This window comes from Dromiciops gliroides, chromosome 6 (assembly GCF_019393635.1).
Source record: "Dromiciops gliroides isolate mDroGli1 chromosome 6, mDroGli1.pri, whole genome shotgun sequence".
NCBI classification, from domain to species: domain Eukaryota; kingdom Metazoa; phylum Chordata; class Mammalia; order Microbiotheria; family Microbiotheriidae; genus Dromiciops; species Dromiciops gliroides.
Window position 1 is genome coordinate 165,431,053 of NC_057866.1, and position 23,482 is coordinate 165,454,534.

At 34.3% G+C, this 23,482-nt stretch overlaps 2 protein-coding genes across 2 annotated transcripts in view; one reads left to right on the plus strand and one right to left on the minus strand.

Moving 5' to 3' along the window:
• LRBA (LPS responsive beige-like anchor protein) overlaps positions 1–23,482 on the minus strand; it is a 762,673-nt gene that overhangs the window by 627,979 nt on the left and 111,212 nt on the right. Inside the window, 5 exon segments of the mRNA XM_043969784.1 lie at positions 7,890–7,982; positions 16,611–16,708; positions 19,386–19,448; positions 20,920–20,999; positions 22,989–23,157. Of these exon segments, the coding sequence (XP_043825719.1) occupies positions 7,890–7,982; positions 16,611–16,708; positions 19,386–19,448; positions 20,920–20,999; positions 22,989–23,157 (503 nt within the window).
• Positions 6,677–7,009, plus strand: LOC122730895 (60S acidic ribosomal protein P1-like). The gene has a single exon (XM_043970449.1). It carries the CDS (start codon positions 6,677–6,679, stop codon positions 7,007–7,009), a length of 333 nt encoding a protein of 110 aa, XP_043826384.1.

Here is a 23,482-nt window from a genome sequence, read left to right on the forward strand (position 1 = left end):
GAACTTCAGTTAAAATTCTCCACAGAGATCCTTTCCTGAGTAACTATACATCACTGTACTAGGCCCTATGAAGATTAGATTCTAAAACAAAAATAGTAGAGATGACATGGTGATTATCTGACTATATTCTGTTTGGATGACAGGAGGTATTATTTTGTTACTTTGGTTATGTGTACTGGAAATAACTCTTTGTAGATTTTCTGCTACATAAATCAGCTATTCTTATTATAACAACCCCATACTGGACTGTTAAGCCCTCTAACAGAAAGGTCTACATTGTATAGGTGACACAGCATCACAAAACCTGGAAATAAAGTCTAGCTTTGATGACAATCTGTGATCTTGGGCAGTCACTGAACCTTTCAGAGCCTCAGCTTCCCCCTTTTTTGGGGGGAGAGGGCAGGTCGAGGCAATGAGGGTTAAGTGACTTGCCCAAGGTCACACAGCTAATAATTGTCAAGTGTCTGAGGCTGGATTTAAACTCAGGTTCTCCTGAATCCAGGCCCCAGTGCTTTATTTACTACGTCACCAAGCTGTCCTCAGCTTCCTTTTTTTTTAATGAAGGAGTTGGACTAAGATGCCTTCTAGCTAAATATGTATAATCTATGATGAGCAAACTGCATCATTTATACAATACAGCTTATCTCCTCAATTTTATAGTGAACACGGTATGACCAGATAATAATAACAATAATAATTTTAAAGTCTTAAGTTGATATCAAAGGTTGATTAAAAATAATGTAGCTATCTACAGTGGTGAGGCATTTCTGAATTTCTGTTCCTAGGGAGGCTGAGGTGACCTTGATTTAGGAAATTCTGCACTAAGATCATTGTTGGCCTGACTCCAATATGATCAGATCCAAGGTAGGTAGGGGGAGTGGTGTGGGGACCCCATCAGGCTACCTAATGAGGAGAAAACTGGCCCTAATTAAGAAACTAAAGAAGTCAAAGCTCACATGCATCTACCCTCAAGTGGAAGCTATATTTCTAGCCCAGGCAAAAGAGGCTCACCCCTCAAACACACATACACACACACACACACACACACACACACACACACACACACAGAGTTATGTTACACTATAAAGCCTAACATTAACATAAAATGTTTTAATAATAAAGATGATGACACAAGCCATTATTACTGAATAGAAGGAAACAGTGGAACCCATCTCCTCCACAATCATACAGATTATCTGTAGGGTCCAGAGATTACAATTCTATAGCCCCAATCCTGGACCCTGGAGGAAGGGAATCTCAAACTCAGGCCAAAGGGCTAAAGACAATAAAGTCAGGGTGTTTCCTCTAATCCTGATGCTGAGAAAGAAATCTAGGACACAAGCCCTGGGTGAGAAGCAGTGCCTCAGCTAAGGCACTGAAATGCCAAAAACAGGTGAGTTTTAAGATCAAAAAGCTATTATGATGCCAGGAATGTCAAAGACATAAACTAAAAAAAAAAACCACAAAAAAACTCCAAAACACTAGCAAAGGCTCAAAGAAAAACACTGTTTATCCATAAGATCAATTAGAATTCCCCCAAGAAATAATGCAAGATAACTGGAAATAACTGGGAAAAAATGGAAGGAAAAAAATGGAAAGAGAAGCAACAGCTTAGCACGAGTTGTATAAAACTTTACTCAAATAACTATTCCTTCAAAATCAGCATGGAGCAAATACAAGTTAATAATTCTATTAGCCAAGAAGAAATATTAAAAACAAATTCAAAGATTGAAAATACATTAGCTAGCTTAAAGTATCTCATATAAAAAACAAATGACTTAGAGAAACAGAAAGGAGAGAAAAATCTAAGAATCATTAAACTACGTGAAAGTCATGACCAAGAAAGAGGCTGGACATGGTATTTCAAGAAATCTTAGAAGAAACCAGCCCAGAACTCTTAAACAAAGGAAAAAATGAAAACAGTATTTACCAGTCATCTCCAAAAAGAAAAATCAAAATGAAAACTTCCAGGAATGTCATGGCCAAAATCAAGAGTTTCAAGATCAAAGAAAAAATACTATAAGCATCTAGAAAGAGTTTGAGTACAGGAATCATGGTCAGGCACATGTAAGATTTAACAGGTGTGATTATAAAAGAACAGAGATCAAGGCATATGAAATTGTAAAAGGAAAAAAGATATAGGCTTTTAACCAAAAATAAATTTCCCAGAAAAACTGAGTATAACCCTACAGAGGGAAATCAGTTTTTAATGAAACTGAAGATTTCTGTGCATGCATTAAAAAAATGCCAGAGCTTAATTTAAAACGTTGAAATGCAAACACAAGAATATAAAGAAACATAAAAAAGGTAAATACAGATAAGCAATCTAATGGGGAGGGAACAAGCATCCCCTATAAGCATGCTATGCATGATCATAGGAGTCAAATAAGATGAAGGGACTAAAAGTGATTATTGTTAGGTTTTGAAGCATTGAAAAGAAAAAAGAGAAGGAGGAAAAGGATATACAGGGAATAAAAAAAGGAAGAGGAAACATGATGGAACTTAATCTAATATGATCAGGGTGTACAAGTAGAAGTCTATATAAACATGAAAGTAGGAATCACTTGAATATCACTTTCTTCTGAACTGGTGAAAGGAGAGTGGAAAATACAAAACACATCAAGAAACAAGTATTTATTAACCTCATACTATATATCAGGCACTGTGGTAAGTACTAAGGACAAAAAGAAAAGCAAAAAGAACACAAATACACACAAAGAGTTGGGTGTAGAAATATACTGAACTCAACAGGGTTTGCAGCAAGAGAAACAAGAAGGGGAAAGGGAGATTAAAAAAGACTAAAGGAATGGATTAATTATAAGCACACACACACAAAAACCCCACTAAGTTTAGAAAGGAGAGATTTTAGAAGAGAGGCTTGAAAAGATGAAAGAAAAGGGTAAAAAAACTTTAATAAAAAAGAAAGTGAAGAACAAGGAGAAGAAAAAGAAACCAGAGAATAATATCTAGGAAAATGTAGTTAATCATAACTATGAATATAAACAGGATGAACTCACTCATATAAAACAGAGGAAGACAACAAAATAAACAACAGGATGTCATAACAATATGTTGCTTACAAGAAACACACATGAAACATAAAACACACCAAAATTTAAAATAAAGAAGTTGGAACAAAATGCCACAGGAAACTGAATGATTTGAGAATCACCATCATTATTTAACATAGTGCAAGAAAGGTTGGCTATAGGAATAAGACGAGAAAAAGAAAACTGAAAAATAAGCATTTGCAAAGAATAAAATTATGGCTATTGGAGATAAGATGATAATACTAAAATTAACTAAAATAATAATATCTGTAAAGTTGGAGTATGTAAAATAAGTCCAGATACATCATTAGCATTTCTGTGCATTACCAATAAAACTAAACAGGAAAAAATAAAATTAGAAATTCATTTAAAATAATTACAAAATGCATAAAGACTTGGGCATCTATCAAAATCTACACAGGAAGTATTAGAATACTAAAATACTCTGTTTACCGAAATAAAAATAGAACTAGGGGCAGCTAGGTGGCACAGTGGATAAAGCACTGGCCCTGGATTCAGGAGGACCTGAGTTCAAATTCGACCTCAGACACTTGACACTTACTATCCGTGTGACCCTGGGCAAGTCACTTAACCCTCATTGCCCCATCCCCCAAAAAATTAATCTACAAAGACAGAGGGCATAAGTGTAAATCGATTGTTAGGATGATCTCACCCCCCCCCCCCACACACACACACACACACACACCAAAAAAAAAAAAAAAAGAAGAAGAAGAAAAAGAAAAGGTTTGAAAAAGAAATATACTGGTAGATAGGGAGAAGATGAATGGGGGAAATTTTCTGACATAAAGGAGGTACACAAGGCAGAGTTTTTATAGTGCAGGGAAAAATGAGGTGGAGGGGAGGGTAGCAGACAATACTTGAACCTTGCATCTCATCAAAATAAACTGAAAAGGGGAAAATATATATAGCTAACTAGCTAACTATCTCTATGGAGTATCTATAGATCCTACACACACACACACACACACACACACACACATGCACAATTCAGTAAAAAAAATCTTGCCCTAAAGGAAATAAAAGAGGAAGAGTTTAAGAGACTGGGAGCTGGGGTAGGTAAGTATGATAAAAGGGAGAGTGGATTAAGGGAGGCCAGTGATCAGAAGCAAAACAGACTTTTGAGAAGTACAAGATAAAAGGAGAAAGAGAAGAACAGAAGAAAATACAACAAAGGGAAATACACAATAATCATAAATATAAATGGATATGCTCACTCATAAAAAAGAAGTGGAAAAAAGAATGGATTAAAAACCAGAATAAAAAAATATGTGGTTTACAAGAGATACACTTGAAACTAAAAGACACATATAGAGTTAAAATAAAGGGATGGAGTTATGCTTTAGCTGAAGTTAAAAAAAAAAGGCAGGGGCAGCTAGATGGCACAGTGGATAGAACACTGGCCCTGGATTCAGGAGTACCTGAGTTCAAATCCGACCTCAGACACTTAACACTTACCAGCTGGTGTGACCCTGGGCAAGTCACTTAACCCCAATTGCCTTACCAAAAAAAAAAAAAAAAAAAAGCAAAAAAGAGACCTAATTTTAAAAAAAATCACAACCCTGGGCACGTCACTTTAACCCAATTGCCTTACCAAAAAAAAAAAAAAAAAATCACTAGGGAAATAATCTTGCTAAAAGATACCTTAGGAAATAAAGGAATGTTAAAAAATTTACAGCAAGTTTCTCTGATAAAAGGCTCATTTCTCAAATATATAGGGAAACTGAGTCAAATTTACAAAATTAAGAGCCATTCCCCAAATGATAAATGGTGAAAAAATATAAACAGGCAGTTTTCAAAAGAAGAAAGCAAAGTTTTCTTTAGTCGTGTGTGAGAAATAATTATTAATAATCAATACCTAGGGAGACCCAGTGATCTCCATTCTTTCCTTGGTCCTTTCTCCCTTTCCCTCCCAACCCTCGCTGTCAATCAAAGGGAAATTTTCCTTGAGAGACTCCATCAAATCTCTTCATCTGGGTCAGCGCAAGCCAAGCTTACAAAGGATCCCTGGGCAGACAGATCTTTGGTCTAGATAACTGAAGGACTTTGGCCTATACCCCACATAGATGGAACACTATTTGTTTTTGTTTTTGTTTTTTAAGTGAGGCAATTGGGGTTAAGTGCATGGTCCAGGGTCACACAGCTAGTAAGTGTTAAGTGTCTGAGGCTGGATTTGAACTCAGGTACTCCTGACTTCAGGGCCAGTGCTCTATCCACTGCACACCTAGCTGCCTTGATGGAAACTATTTTAGGTGAGGGGTCCAATTCCTTCTCTGATATCAAGGGTTGAGTGACCTGAGTCATGTACCTCCAGACTTCACTTTAACATACTCTCCTAAGCATGTCAACCAATTAGATTTGAATGCTATGTCATGAACCTCCTACAGTTAGAAGGGTATGTTAAGCTGAGACCCCAATGCCATTAGGGGTCTTGGTCTGAGATGTCCAATAGACCTCCCTCTTATTAATAACCTACCGGCCTGTTAATAAAAGACTAATTATGCAAAAACTATAGCTCCCATATATTTAATCATCACACATGTGAAAAAACTGCTCTAAATCACTACTGATTAGAGGAATGCAAATTAAAAGAACTCTGATATTAAATTCTAATTGTTAGTAACTTAATAATTAAATGCCAGTTAAAACAGCTCATATGACAGATACTGGAGGGGATGAGGAAAAATAGGTACAACAACAAATTGTTGGAGGAGTTGAAAACTGGTCCAATCATTCCAGAGAACAATGTGGAATCATGCCCAAAGAAGCCATAAAACTGTGCATACCCTTTGACCTAGCAAGAGCACTACTAGATCTGTATCCTAAAGAGATCAAAGAAACAGAAAAAGGATCTATATGTACAAAAATATGCCTAACAGCTCTTTTTGTGATGACAAAGAATTGGAAATTATGGGGAAGCGTATCAATCAGGGAAAAGATGAACAGGTTATGGTACATTGTGCTATAAGAAATGACCGGGGGCGGGGCAGCACGGCAGGGGGGTTGTTTCAGAAAAACATGGCAAGACCTATATGAACTGATGCAAAGTGAAGTGAGAAGAACCAGGAGATAACTGTGCACAGTAATGTAGTAAGGACAATCAACTGTGAAAGACTTAGGTACTCTGATCAATACAATATGATTCAAGACAATTCCAAAAGATGAAAAAAATGAAAAAAACTCACCTTCAGAGAGAGAAGTGAAGAACTGCTATAAAATGAAGTATCATTTCTTGCTTTCTTTGTTTGCTTTTTCTGTGATATAGCTAATAGAGAAATGTTTTGTATGATTTCACATGTATAAGTATATTATTGCTTGCCTTCTTCAGTGTATATGGGAGGTTGTGGGAAAGAAGAAAAGAATATGGAACTAAAAATTTTAAAATGAAAAAATGCTATAAATAAATAAATCATAACTTTTGAAAGAGTAAAGAAATGAAGGAAAAGCTTGTTTCAGAAAAATTTCTTAAGAGTTGTATGTCTCACTCTTCAGTTGTCTGTAAGGTGCTTGGTTCTTCTTCAGAAGCTAAGGCTGCATTGGGGTAAACCCTCACTTCAGCTGGTGATTAGCACCACTATCAACAAGTCTCTCCTCATTCATCTCTCAAAATGGCTGTCTCCAAGCTCGCTTGCATCTACTCTGCTCTCATCCTTCATGACAATGAGGTTACGGTCACAGAGGATAAAATTAATGCCCTCATTAAAGCAGCAGGTGTAAATGTTGAACCATTCTGGCCTGAATTATTTGCAAAGGCCCTAAACAATGTAAACATTGCAAGTCTCATCTGCACTGTAGGAGTTGGTGGACCTGCCCCAGCAGCTGGTGGTGCTGCCCCTGCTAGCACAGCTGCCCCAGCTGAGGAGAAGAAGAAAGAGGAAGCAAAAAAAGAAGAATCCAAGGAGTCTGATGATGACAACGTGGGCTTTGGTCTGTTTGACTAAATTTTTTTTTTTTTTGGAAAAATTAAATAAAAAGCTTAACTCAACTAAAACCAAAAAAAGATTTGATTGGATCAAAGAACTAAAGACTCACACTGTTTACATCTCTTCCTGGTGACCTGTGTACAAAATGGCCACAGGGAGGTCCAGGCACCTTCTGGTATTTCGACAACCAAGATGGCAAGTCAGGCAAAGGAGCTTCTTTTAACTCAATCAACTAAACTGCTTTCCTTTGTAATATCCAAGGAGTCTTATGATGACGTGGGCTTTGGCCTGTTTGACTAAATTTTTTTTTTTTTGAAAAATTAAATAAAAAGCTTAACTCAACTACAAAAAAAAAAAAAAAAGAGTTGTACAGTGTGGGGCAGCTAGGTGGCACAATGGATAAAACATCAGTCTTGGATTCAGGAGGACGTTAGTTCAAATCCGGCTTCAGACACTTGACACCTACTAGCTGTGTAACCTTGGGCAAGTCACTTAACCCTCATTGTCCTCCCCTCCCCCCCAAAAAGAATAAGGTGAGCAGAACCAAAACAATTCATACAATAACATCAATATTATTAAAAGAGCAACTGTAAAAGACTTTACAACTGACTGCTGAAATGATGAAACATGATTCCAGAATTAATGATGAATTCTACCCAGTCCATGATAGAGAGGGGATAGACTAATATGCAAAATGAGACAAATATTTGGAGATGGTTAGTGTAGAATGTTTCACTTTAATATGCTTATCTCTTACAAATTTTTTTTAGAGAGAGCAAGAAAGAAAATGATAGCTAAAAAAATCATAAAGGGGAGACAGTAACGACTTTAAGGTAACATGAATAGAAAGTTATAAAAATTAACATAAGAAACCTTTTTAGAGCTAATCTATACTCACTTTGGGGGCAGATGTTTCAAAAAGTAACCCAATGCTTTGAGAGCCTGTACTCTGATCCCTTCACTTGTGGATGCCAAAAGTTTATAGATGACTCTATATAAGAGAAAATTAAAAACAAAATGCCGTGGATTAATTTTTAATTGAGAATTTTTATAAATACATTCATTAAATTATGGAACAAATTAAAAATAAAAGTGATATGATAATCAAGCAATATCACCATGGCAGATAAAATGCATTCAGAGTTCACAGATGTCAAATCTGACAAGTTATTAACTATCATCATAATTGACTATAGTTGTTATCAATGGAGAAAGGACAAATAAAATCTACTAATTTTTTGAAACTTTTGACAAGGAGAGGACAAACTAAACCAAATACTATTATTCTCTTGATATGACAGTTTCCAAGTTCATGACATCAAAAACTGTAGCAGAGATCCAATAGAGAGAGACTTTTTCCCTCTATTATGGAATTATCTATAATCTAGGAGCAGATAGGTGACACACTGGATAGAACACCAATCCTTAAATCAGAAAGACTTGAATTACAATTTGGCTTCAGACATTTACTAGCTGTGTAACCCTGGTCAAGTCATTTAACCATTGTTTATCTCAGTTTCTTCATCTGTAAAATGAGGATAATAATAACACTTAACTCCCAGGGTTTTTGTGAGCATCAAATGAGATAATTTTAAAGTGTTAGCACTGTGTCTGGCACATAGTAAGCACCATGTTAATGTTAACTGATAACCGATCATTATCTATTATCTGAGTTCTCTAATATTTTAAAGAAGCTGGCAGTATAATAATAAGCATTTATTAACATGCTAAGTGTTGGAGAAACAAAGAAAGACAACAATAGAAGATGCTACCAAAGAGTGTACATGTAAATAACTATGTACCTACAAGATATATACAGAGTAAATGTAAGGTAATATAAAGGAAGACACTAACAGCTGGGGAGACCAAGAAAGGTCTTCTGAAGGTAGGATTTGGGGTGAATTTTGAAAGCCAGGGAAACTACAAGGCAAAGCATTACAGGAATGAAAGTTAGCAAGTAAGAAAGCAGAGACAGGAGTTAGAATGTCACATTTGAGGGAAAGCAAGAAAGTCAATGTTTTTGGATCAAAGAGAGGAATAATTTGGAAAGAGACTGAAAACATATTCATCAGTGATGATGATGATAAAAGCTAACATTTATATAGTGTTTATTATGTGCCAGATACTATACCAAGTGCTTTACAAATATTAATTCATCTGATACTCATAAGAACACTGGGAGCTAGGTGCTATTATTATCCCTATTTCACAGATGAGGAAACTGTGGCTAAAAGCAGTTAAATGATTTGCCCAGCATCACACAGCTAATAAGTATCTGAACCAAATCTGAACTCAGGTCTTCCTGCCTCTAAGTCGGCCACCAAGATGTTTCGTGGGGTATCTTCACCATGGAAAAAAGTTAATGAGCAAGGAACATTCAATTTTTCCATATAAGTTATCACAAATGAGAATTGAAAGATACTAAGAACACTGAAAAAAATCTTTCAAGTAGATATAAGGTTAGGGTTAGAGATCTTCATTAAGAAATTAATTACATTAGCACAGATACATTATTTTGAGTTACCCAACAACATTAAAATGGCCCATAATCCTAACACCCTTTAGCAATTGGGCATAACCAAAGTCAGAGCCTATTTAGTTTTAGGTATATAAATTCAACATGGAACCAAAATCTAATACAAGGAAACAACTAATACATTTTTCTTCATATACAGATGCAATATGAAAAGCATTAAGAAAATATGAAATGGTCACTTACACATTTTTATAATTTTTTTTTATAATTTTTTTTTTGGCAGGGCAATGAGGGTTAAGTGACTTGCCCAGGGTCACACAGCTAGTAAGTGTCAAGACTTACACATTTTTAAAAGAAGCTCTAAATTTTTTTGAGCCAAGAAATTAAATTATAGTGTATACATTATTCTGTTTTCAAGACAGAGCAAAGGGGACTCATTCTGAATTTTATACATTCAAATTTTCTAAGTTTAAGGAGCATTAAGCATTTTAAAATTATTTCTCAAAAAACCACTGGGCCAAAATAAACCATGTAAAGTTGTTTTTTAAACATACAGACAGTTTAAATGTTCACATGGAAAAAAATCTAACAGTGTCTTAGCTAACCAAATTTGAGAATCTCTTTCTAAAATAAAGTATTTGAAAATGGTTACTCAATTCGATATCAATAGTGTCATTTCTTATTTTCTCCATAATATAAAAACAATAATACTTTCCTCAATTATTTAATGAAGCAACCAATGTAAAAACTGAACAAATATTATAAACAGAAATGAGCTCAATGTTGACAGCAAAACAAAAAATGTACACACAATTTGTTAAATGTTATGTACCCAAAAAAAGTCCCATTTCAGAGAATTGATTTGTACTATGGCAGAATCAAGTAAGGATATTTTCTTATCAGTAAAATTAAGAGAATGAACTACATGTACTATAAATAAAGCCAATTCCTTAACTAAATTCTATGAACAAAGAAAACTTAACTTATAGGTAACAATAAATATTCTTATATTAGTTGCAGTGGATATTTCTCTAGTGATTTTCAAATGCAATTTTATTAGCATTATTTATAATTTTAGAAAAATGATAATATAACCTACATCAATTAATTCATCATTTGTATCAAATATTTTATTTAACCAAAAAATTTTGTAATAGCTAAAGAATTCAGAAATAAGTGTATCTAATAAATCTCTACCAAAAATATGTGTGTAAGACCTTAGCTGAGCCCATCATCCTTCTTTACAGTTAGTCCATTTTTTAAAAATATTCTATCCTTATTTAAGAAAAGGATCAGCTAGGTGGCACAGTAGATAAGGCACCGGCCCTGGAGTCAGGAGGATCTGAGTTCAAATCTAGCCTAAGATACTTGACACTTACTAGCTGTGTGACCCTGGGCAAGTCACTTAACCCTCATTGCTCTGGGGGGAAGGGGGGGGGGAGAAAAGGATCCTGTATGACCTTGAATGAATAAATAAATGAATGAATGAATGAATAAAAGATTAGTAAAAACCCATTTGGGAAATAGCATGCGCAAATAAGAGTTTACTTCAATTTACCCATAAAAGTTAAAAGAAATGTTTATTTTTAATTAATCCAGATTATACTAATTAATTATTGATAATTTGGTCATGATTAATAGTTAAAAGCTATGATATAATGTTATAATATATAAAATATATAATACATAAAATATATAATCTATTTAATAATTATAATATGTACATGCATATATACTACATATACATACACACATATATGAACTAACAAACACAGAAGCCAAAGACCAAATAGCCATTTTGAATCTGAATTCATTATCTTACTCCAAAAACCCTCCCCTCTTCTTAATTTCTTCAATCAGTCAAGAATACCACCATCCTTCTGGTGACTCAGGTTCAAAACATAGGCTCCTCTCTCTCACCTCCCAACCTCCAATCTGTTGCCAAATTCTGCCATTATTACCTTCGTAATATCTCTCACATAGACTCCTTCTATAATTAAACACTACCACCTCCCTGGTCATCTCAAGCCTATACTACTCACAAAAGTCTGCTAGTTGGTCTTCCTGCCTCAAGTCTTCCCTCACTCGAATGCATCTTTCACTCAGATGTCACATTGATCTTCCTAAAGTACAAGTCCGACTATGTCTCTCTCTGCGTCTCTGTCCCTTTCTCTCTGTCTCACACACACACACACACACACACACACACACACACACACACACACACACACCCTTCACCCATTCAATCAACTCCTGTTTCTGCATATTATCTCCAACATCAAATATAAAATTCTGTTTGCCTTTTAAAGCCCTTCAAAACATATTTCCTTTTTATCTTTCTAGTGTTCTTTACTCCTTTCCTATACTCTGTGGTCTAGTCAGTCAGTCAATAAATATTTAAGTGCCTACTATAAGCTAAGCACTGTGCTACAAAGAAAGGATGAAAAGCTCTGATTCTCAAGGAGTACAGAATCTAATGAAAGGGACAACATCCTAATAACTAATAAAGAAACAAACTATATACAGAATAAACTGAAAATGATCAAGATGGAAGAGTAGGTGGGTGATAGAGCCAATGGACCCAGCTCTAATGAAACTACATTTGGTATACTTTGCTCAGCTGCAGACATTCCATTTTAGAAGGGATAAGAAGAAGCTAGGTGACATCCAAAGGAAAGCAAACAGAAGAAGAAAAGGTTATATGCAAACTTGTTGAAGCAACTAAAGAAATTACTTAGGGGGGCCAAGAGAGAGGTGTTCAACTATCTGAAGGGTTCTAAGATTCCAAAGAGATAAGACTTGTTCTACTACATTGCAGAGGACAGACCTAGGAGAAAGAGGTAAAAGTTGCAAAGAAGTAGATTTCAGCTTTATATAAGGAAAATCTTCCTACCAGTACTCTCAAAAAGTGAGACACCTTGGCAAATCTTAGGTTCTCTTTCACTCTACTGGGATCTTCAAACAATGGGTGTATGGTCCAGCATGTTGGGTCATTTTAGAAAGGATTATATTGTTCAAACATCCTCAGATGCATCTGAGGTCCCTTTCAAATTAGGATATAGTGTAGTGGGTTTTTTTTAATGTATTAATTGGTAGGTAAGAATTTCTATTTATCACATTAAGAGTATTCTATGATGAATTCTATATATGCACTATTGGAAGAGGTAGGTTAAAGTGTTTATTTTTCCATGACACACTTCTTTTAAAAAAATAAAAGTATTTAATTATTTTCCAGTTACATGTAGAAATAGTTTTCAACATTTGTTTATATAAGATTTCAAATTTCAAATTTTTCTTCCTCCCTCTCCTTCTTCCCCCCCCACCCCCCGGTTAAAGTATTTATTACGTAGACATCAGATTTCTAAGGAAGAAAAGGCAATTTGTACTCATATGCTTAAATTATTTTATCAATACCTAAAAAGCTCCTATAATGACCTTAAGCTATCAATAGAAATAAAGGTTCATTTTCTTTGATCCCAACATCCTACCAGTATTGGTGTTTGAAGCAGACCTGGAGTACAGGAATAATCAAAAAATTAGAAATTAATATCACACATAGGGAAATCAAGAGATTCATGGTGAGTGTGTGCAAACTACAACACATAACCCATTGTCATGCAAACACTACTAAAGAATACATAAGTGTTCTCAATATTAGAGCAAGAGCATATATTTTTAAATTCTAAATATTCATGGTTTAGACATTTATTTTTGTTTTTTCTACTCAATTAAGTGGTAAATTATTTTCTAAAAGGTCAGGGCATCTGCTAGTTCAAAAGTCTGAGGTATAAACATTTGTTGCTTAGACCTATGAAAATCATTCTTTCTCTTAAAACTATTTTAAAGCATCTTTTTATCTAATTTTACTGTCTTAGTGCTATAAATTTAAGATTATAAAACACATGAAGACACATATGTTTAGATATCCATAAAGATATCAATAAAATTAGTAATTAAATAAAGATGTCTTAAGATCATAGATTTAGATCTGCAAGACTGAGATCACTAGGGCAGCTAGGTGGCACAGTGGATAGAGCACTGGCCTTGGAGTCAGAAGGACCTGAGTTCAAATCCAGCCTCAGACACCTGTGTGACTTTGGGCAAGTCACTTAACCCCAATTGCCTCACCTTTAAAAAAGAAAAAAGATTGAGATCAACTCTCTTATTTATAGATGAGGGAAATGAGCCTTAGATAAATTAAATTACTTTTGTAAAGTCACATAGGCTCCCACAGATGGGAGTATCTAACTCAGATCCTCCTTCTCTAAATCCAGGGATCTTTTCAATAAATCATCCTGCCTATCTTCCACACCATCAACCCAGCATCCTCATTTTGAAGGCACCTAAATCATTTCCTCATTCTGAAACTCATGAAAGCTCAGCTTGTCACTTAAATATTTTCATACAAACATCATGATAGACCAGACAAGCACATCATCTGTATATTTTTTTGGTTATTTACCTGTTTTTAACCACAGAGATACAAAGTAGGCATCACAAGGCACCTAGTCACTGTTCTGGTAGAAGATCTGAACTAGTTCTGGTACCTACCAGAACTGAAATGTGATGGTGTCTCAAGAGGAAATAAACAAATGTAAACAACTCACTTAAATTTCCATAGGTTTCAGTTTCATCACTTCTTAAAAAGAGAAGTTATACTATATTGCAAATGAGGTTCATTCCAATGCTAAATCTATGATACCAAGAGCTATAAAAATCAAACCTTTAAGGATGAAATGCATTATTAAGTGACAACAGCAAAATATACTTTGACTGAAAATCAGAGCTGATGTCCAGCTCTACTAAAAATCACCTAGCAAACAGAAAAAGTGGTCTACAACACAGAGCACAGAAGGACCTAGCAAGCCTACAGAATTTTCATCCCTTTTCACATCTAAACTTCGCAATCTTTTTAATAAACTTAAAATGTTTTGTTGTGTCATTTGGGAGTTTGGGTGAGTTTCTTTCTGAAGGATGACTGAGATTTCAGGTCTGAGAACCACTGAATTTTGGAAATTGTTGCTTGACAAAATGACTATAAATATGTAAAGCATACAGTTACTATTCAGTCCTAATCTCCTCTTTATATTTGTACCAGAAACAGGACACAATGAGATTCTTTTTAAAGAGGAAATGCTTTTGTATCAATACGTATATGAAAAAGTATTTGCTTCACTATCTCATTGAACATTTTTATTACATGAAATCAATTATAAATTTCATATAACCATATGTAACAATTGGAATGATGCCACCTGCTGGAGACTTACTGTAGAAAAGCTCCATCATGAAGTGAAGGTCTTTGAGGGCAAGACCAGGAGTCTTTTCTTTGGTGTCAGGAAGTGACGTTTGCTTGGGGGAGGAAGAAGGAGGGAGCCTGGCACTCTGACTCAGGCTCTTTCGGGGGGACTCTGGCGGAGAGCGGAGCTAGAAATGTGCTCTCCCTTTAATAGATAGATGAATGTAGGCCTTTCTCTCTCTTTACCAAATTCTTTTTTTTTTCCTTTAGTGAGGAAATTGGGGTTAAGTGACTTGCCCAGGGTCACACAGCTAGTAAGTATTAAGTGTCTGAGGCCGGATTTGAACTCAGGTACTCCTGACTCCAGGGCCGGTGCTCTATCCACTGCGCCACCTAGCTGCCCCCTCTTTACTTAAAAGCCTTGCTAAAGCTTATAATTTATTGGTGACCACTCATTAGATATTTTAGACAGTTTAGCTAGAATTTTAGCCTTAACACATACCAACAAAGGGCAATTACTATGGGCTAACCTCTGGAATATGGAATTAGCTTTATAAAAGAACTCTCCTGGGGCAGCTAGGTGGCGCAGTGGATAGAGCACTGGCCCTGGATTCAGGAATACCTGAGTTCAAATCTGACCTCAGACCCTTGACACTTACTAGCTGTGTGACCCTGGGCAAGTCACTTAACCCCAATTGCCTCACCAAAAAAAAAAAAAAAAAGATAAAAGAACTCTCCTAACAATTATTTCATATAATAAAATTGTATCTATGGAAAAATTTACCTTCATCCTACTACTATACACAGAAATTGTACTTAATTCCATTTCTTTAAATTATGTAATGAGAAAAATACAACTTATGAATAGTATAACACAATCAAATTAATAAAGAATTAAACAATGACCCATTTTGAGATTCATGATTTAAGAATAAATGGTAGTATTCTGGAGAGCAATTTGGAATTATGCCCAAAGGGCTATAAAGCTTTGCATACCCTTTGACCCAGCAATACCACTATTGGGTCTTTTTCCCAAGGAGATCATAGAAAAGGGAAAAGGACCCACATGTTCAAAAATATTTATAGCTGCTCCTTTTGTGGTGGCAAGGAATTGGAAATTGAGGGGTTGCCCATCAGTTGGGGAATGGCTGAACAATTTGTGGTGTATGAATGTAATGGAATTCTATTGTGCTGTAAGAAACGATGAGCAGGAGAAGTTCAGAAAAACCTGGAAGGACTTGCATGAACTGATGATGAGTGAGATGAGCAGAACCAGAAGAACATTATACACAGTATCATCAACATTGTGTGTTGATCAACTGTGATGGACTGGATTCTTCTCACCAACCCAATGGTACAAGAGAGTTCCAGGGGACTCATGATGGAACAGGCTCTCCAAATCCAGAAAAAAAAGAACTATGGAATATGGATGCTGATTGAACCATACTATTTCTTTTGTTTTTGCTACTGTTGTTTTTCTATTTTGAGGTTTTTCCTTATTGCTCTGATTCTTCTCTTAAAGCATGACTGATGGAGAAATATGTTTAATGTTGTTATGTATGTATGTGTATATATATATAACCTATATCGGATTGCCTGCTGTCTGGGGGAGGAGGGGAGGGAGAAAAATTTGAAATTGGAAATCTTATGTAAACAAATGCTAAAAGCTATCTCTACATGTAACTGGAAAATAATAAAATACTTTTATTTTTTAAAAAAAGATTAAATGGTAGCATTCAAGATGCAGCTGCTAAATATACATCCCATAAGTATGTAACATACAACTGTAATAATTTTACTTTTTAACTCAAAACCACAGAGTAAAGTCAAATATTATCTTAGCACTTAGCTAATGTATTTTAGAAATAATCATTCATCTTTGACAAATTCTAATAAGTTCTTACCGTAATCCATTCCTCTGGTCAAAAGCAGGGATCATAGAGCTAGGATGTTCCGACATTAGTGCAACCAACAGCTGAAGTACATCCATTAGATTGTCATCCTATTTTGATATTATTTTAGAAATTTTAAAAAATTAATGAATTTTAAGCCAGAATACATCACAATTCTCATCAAAAGGGGGGGGCATGACATGACACAAACTAAGATTGGTTTGAAACCATATGAAAGATTAATTTACTAATATAAATATATAGTGAAACACAAAGGTTGGCAATAGACAAAGCAAAAAAATATTAAAGGACGTGCTAGAGTTAAGAAGGAGAAAATATTACTTAAGAGTTACTTTCATACAAGAAAGCTCCAAAGGACTCATGATGGAAAAGGCTCTCCAAATCCAGAAGAAAAAAACAACAACTGCAGAATATGGATGCTATTTCTTTTGGTTTTGGTGCTGTTGTTTTTCTTTTTTGAGGTTTTTCCTTTTTTGCTCTGTTTCTTTTCTTATAACATGACTAATGCTGAAATATGTTTAATGTTTATATATATACACACACACAAACATACTATATCAGATTACCTGCTGTCTAGGGGAGGGGGGGGGAGGGAAGGGAGGGAGAAAAATTGGAAATTGGAAATCTTATAAAAACAAATGTTGGGGCAGTTAGGTGGCGCAGTGGATAAAGCACCTGCCCTAGATTCAGGAGAACCTGAGTTCAAATCCGACCTCAGATACTTGACACTGACTAGCTGTGTGAGCCTGGGCAAGTCACTTAACCTTTATTGCCCTGCAAAAAAACAAAAAAACAAACAAAAAAACAAAAACAAAAAAACAAATGTTAAAAACTATCTCTACGTGTAACTGGAAAATAATAAAATACTTTTATTTTTTAAAAAAAGTTACTTTCTTTTGTCATGACTACCATCCAAGTATTCCCTAATTGAAAGGGAGGCCCCTCCAATCCATTTAATATATTATTTTATATTCATTATAAAGGTACATGAGCCTTTTCTGAAATTTTCTTGAGGCCCAAAATTTCTAGCAATACCAGTACTTAGTTCACTGTGAATAAGCATAAACAACCCAGAGGGTCTCTTTCTACTAATAATAACATGCAAGGATATTTATAGCTGATAAATATTTTTTTAAAAGTTGGGCCATTAGAAGTAAGTGTGGGGGCAGGTAAGTGGCACAGGGGATAGAGGACCAGGCCTGGAATCAGGAGGACCTGAGTTCAAATCCGGCCCCAGACACTCAACACTTACTAGTTGTGTGACCCTGGACAAGTCACTTAACCCCAATTGCCTCACCAAAAAAAAAGAAGAAGAAGTATGAGCATTATAAAAAAATTCAAGTTTTATAGATCGCTCTTTGGATTCTAGCAATTTGTTAATATCACTTCTTAAATTAGTATAATTTTTAAGAATATGTAGAGTAGGGGCAGCTAGGTGGCGCAGTGGATAGAGCACCGGCCCTGGAATCAGGAGTACCTGAGTTCAAATCCGGCCTCCGACACTTAACACTTACTAGCTGTGTGACCCTGGGCAAGTCACAACCCCAATTGCCTCACTAAAGGAAAAAAAAAAGGAATATGTAGAGTACTTGAATTTTCTGCTAGGCCCCTAATTCAGTATCTAAATCCCAATACTTACAAAAAAGCAAAATGCTTGGTGACAAGCCCCCAAAGGAAGGAAGACCAAATTTCTGGTAAACCAAATGATTATTTAACAAACAAAAAAAAATTGTACACGTAGTAATTTGTGTTGGAAGTCAGGCAACCCTATAGATAACCATACAAAACCAGAGAGAAAAACAGAATACCTAAACAAAGAAAAAGAAATCACCTTAACACTTCAAGGTGTATGAGCATTTAAAAAATCTAGATAAATATGTTCCAGTAAAGAAAATAAATTTGCTCCTTTCCCCAAGCTCTAAAATGATTCAGATTTCATCTCATCAACAATGCTTGCCAGATTATCTACCACTTGTAAATGGAGAAACAAAGAATTATTTTATATCAAAACCAAATGCTTTCTATATAAGTATACAAACTAGAACAAAAATGAATACTGTAATGTTTTACATGATACTTAATCCATTCCCAATTTTTAGCTATTTAATCATTTCTTTATAGACATTCATACAATCAGTTTTATTTTCCCATTTACTTTGTCGTGGGTGTTACTTACATCTGGTATAAATTACCTTTTCCTAGTACTGTGGTATGAAAATGCAATGGTACAAATTCCAAGTTTGGTTCCAGAATTCCTTTAGACTATCTAATATTTTAAATCCTACAAATTAATTGTTTAACTTAACAATTAATTGTTTAACTTAACAGATGTTATTCTAAAGATGTAAATTTAAACAGAAAGAAATCATAAATATTTAATCCATACATTTTTAGTCACATATCATCTGTTTTTCATTCTTTGCTTTGGTCTCTTGCAAGGCAAAAATGTACATTAACAACATAATTTGGATCTGTTCTTCTATTCGATTTAAGGATATCTAAATCCATATATGAGATGCTTTTATCACTCATTGTCTTCTCATTCCAGAGCTATCTTGTGGTAAAAGGAAATATTCCTAAGAAATCTTTTTCTATAAGCCTTTATTTTTTCCTAAAATATTTATTCTTCAGTTATAACAAATAATAGTAACCATATGTAAAACATCAATGAAAGTATTACTTTGCTTCAAAAGTAAAATTTAAACAAAACACATACTGTGTAGTACAGTTCCAATATAAAATATAATTTAAAAATTCAAATGTTACCTCATGCATAGTAAGTAGATAATTGAGAATGGCCTGTAGTTCATCTTCTTTTACTCCAGAATCCTTAAAATATAAAACAATTATATTCTCTAAATGAAATAACAGGAAAATTTTAATTGAAACAATACACAGAAAGATTTTTAGATCTGGGAATTTTTCTTCAAAATAAAAGAAAGAAACGATATAACATGGTTATGTTTATTTAAAATTTGAACAAAAAGTTACATAATACATAACTATATGATTTAGTCAATATAAAAATAATAAAATTGATATTTGGTAATGTAATATGCATATATATATATATACATACTTACAGACTATACACCTTTGACAGTCTAAATTGATGAATATATGTGTGTTCATATAACAAATAATAATATATACAACATGGATATACACACATTCACATATATATATATATATATATACATATATATATATCCATAAATTAATGGAGAAAACACACATGTGTATGTATATCTCTAGAGCCCTCAATAGAAAACTATGATAACCTAATTATAAATAAGCAGAGTAGTCTCAATATGCATTTTTATATTTCTATGCTTTCCTATATAAGCAAAAATAAAAGGGAGAACAGAGTCAGAAATAGAGACTACAGAGTAGAACAAGACTGAGAAAAGTTAAGAGACACATGGATGTGCAACATACATGGAGAATTAGCTTATATTTTCACATTATAATTATACTATCTGAAAATGTATTATATTCTGAATGATTATAAGTTAACTATTTTATTGTTATTAATAATACAATTTCATATTTACACTACATGCTACATGTTCTTTATCATATTTTTTTTTTACCAATGAGGTTTCAATTATATCACCTGATCCTCATATATATCCTTTGAGATAGGCAAAACAGATATTTTACTATCCTCATTTTCTCAATGAAAAAGAAAAAACACAGAAACATAAAATTTGTCCCATACGAAGTCAACAGTAAAACCAGGATTAGAAACTTGTTTTCTTGAATCATCCTCGAGCGCCCTGTCCTCAAATAATTACTGCTTCCTCGCACAAGAAAAAGCTAACTACAATGTTAATATCAAACATGTCTAGATATTAGAATTGTGAAAAATATCACACCAACATCACACTTAAAAAAAAATTTATTTCAACCAATATTAGACTATTGAGAAACATTTATTCCTTTCCAAAACTGACACACCTTGAATAGATGTTCCTTTAATATGACTACCAAATAAGAAGATCAATTTTAAATATAAGAAGAATTCCAAGTAGGCATTAGGGAAATCTACTATGATTTCACCCTGAGCAACAGAACAGAGCTACTTTCTACCATATGAATAGTTTGGTGGCACTTTGAATCTAGATACACAAAAATGTAAAAGAAAATAAATGAAAAATCTAAAAGATCTGTATTGCTATTTTATTCACTGAAGTGATAAAGCAAGTAATCACTAGGACAATAATGGGCTTTGAGTGAAACTGCAAACTATCAAACAAGGAAAGTATATGACAAAGCAACAAAACAAAGGTTTACTCACCTTCATCACTAATTGCTTAATGAACATCAATAATAATGCCCGGAGGGAAAGAATTTCTTTCTGATTAGGTCGTGGTCCATCTTTTAAAGCAAAAAAAAAAAAAAATGCACTTAGTATTATAGAGACCTAAAATTTATCTAAGTATTTTTTTTTATTACCAAATTCATTTTGAATCACTTACACAGACAAAATTCACTTTTCTAACTTCTTCAACTTGCTGAGGGTCAAAGAAGTGAACTTCACCATCAATTAACTGAACTTGCAATGTCACCAGTTCAAATTGAAGGTAATCGTTTTATTCTGAAATACTCCCCCCAAACACTTTCAGACCCAATGATTAATTATCAGGATAGCAATTTCATAAAAGGACTTTTTAGATATTCAATAGTTCCAAAGAATTATTTGAAGGAAAGGACTATACAAGTAAAAATCTACAATTCTAATGATCACTATTTGTACAATAATTAACTCATTATGTAAAACAAGTTTTTCTTCCTTTAACTTCGACCAAGAAAGAACACCTCTTCCAGATTGGCATCTTATAAAGGAACAAACCAAAATGCTCAATAATTTTGACTTCCTTCCCTCTATCTACATTCCTCAAAGTCACACATGGATAACATTAAATCAATTTACATGTCTCAACCACATAAATCCCAACTAGAAAGCTTTTGAAACTAAAAACCCATTGTTCTAAACTCTTAAATGAGGTACCTGTTTGCCACACATCATCTCTCCCTCCATACCACCTGTCACCATTTATAGCCAGTTCTTAGACCACCAGGAAGGGGGGAAAACAAAACAACACTATGACCTTGGGAAGAAGTAAAATTTGAAGGGAAGGAGAGCCTAGAAAATGTTTCCTCAATATCATTCACAGGAGTTAAAAGTCACAGAATTCCAAAGTAAGATAATACCTCAGAAACCATGAAGTCCACCTCACATATGAATAGAATTTCCTCTGTAACATACCTAAAAAATAGTCATCCTGACCTCTCTAAGATACTGTCAATGAGGGAGTGGGAGGTGGAGCCAAGAGGGGTAGGGAAGAAGGTGAAGCAAATTCCACTTTTGAACGGCCCTAAATAATAGCTAAGAGTTTAGAACCACAGGTCGCCATATTGAAGATATGATCTAAGCCCCTCATTTTGTGAATAAAGAAACTAAGACCAAAAGAAAAGTGATTTAGTCCAAGGCCACACAACTTTTAATAACCAAGGTCTCCTTAAAGCCAATACGAAACTCTTTCTTCTTGAAGCACTAGATCATTAGTCATGAGCCTAAGCTGTGCCATTAAATTTTAACATTGCACATCAAATCAACAGTCTCTCACTGTCTTAGATACCGTCATTCCTATCTGATAGCCTTGGCATGAGAATAAAAGATGTGCCATAAAAATTCAAGTTATTGTTTCTCTAATTCATAGAAGTTAAGATTATTGCCACCATCTATTAAAATGGTTCTCCTCACCAGAATTTGACCTACTGCTTTGAAAAAAAAATAAAATAAAATCCTATGTTGTCCCTGGAAAGAGCTGGTATTCCTTACATAAAAAGAGCATGATAACAGATATTTCCCAACTAAAAGTCCTAGGCCTGCTAAGGAAATCTGTACAAAAGTCCCTTTTTTACCATTATACGAGCTAATTTGTTTAAGACCATAAAGTAAGAACTGTTAAAAAAAGTATTAGAGTCGACCCAAAAATAAATAAATGAATGAATGAATAAATCAATTAATTAATTAATTTTTTAAAAAAAGGATCATCTATTTAGGGGCAGCTAGGTGGTGCAGGGGATGGAGCACTGGCCCTGGATTCAGGAGGACCTGAGTTCAAATCTGGCCTCAGACACTTGATACTTACTAGCTGTGTGACCTTGGGCAAGTCACTCAACCCTCATTGCCCCACCAAAAAGAAAAAAAAATATCAAAAAAGTATTAGATTAAAATGTTTCCAAAAGGGGAGGAAAGCATACTAAATACAAAGCATGCAGAAGATAATCATTACTGTCATTTGAAAAAGGTGAAACAGAGAAATGAGAAATTGTGAATTTTGTTAGGTATTAACATACCAAGGCCTTTTGGAGTAATGCCACTGCGATCCTGAGGATTCACTGTCCAGTAATAGTATTTCAGTGTATGCATTATGAGAAGCACTGTTCCAACTCTCCGAATTGCATTATATATGTTGACTGTGCCAATGAATTCCGTGGACAAATAAGTATACAGTGTCAACTGAACCTGAAAAATCCAACTGAAATCAGTCAAAACTTAATGCAAAATAAAATTCTTCCATCACTCCCAACACTGATAACACTAGTTACTTGATGCCAACACCATTTGTAAGTTATATTCTATTTCGAATAATAAAATACTTGGCTGAGTAATCATGTATTGCTCAAAAAAGAGAAAAGAACAGAAAAAAATTTAAACACAAATATACACAGAGTTTACTGCTAGTTTTTCAGCAGTCAGTATAAGATACTCTGAAAAAACACAGTAAACTTTCCAAACAATGAAGTACTATGCAATGGAAATAGCTTCATTTTAACTTAGATTTGGCAAT

Bases quoted from the DNA above. Each gene is read 5' to 3' on its own strand.
- LOC122730895 (XM_043970449.1), top strand. From the start codon at position 6,677: ATGGCTGTCTCCAAGCTCGCTTGCATCTACTCTGCTCTCATCCTTCAT.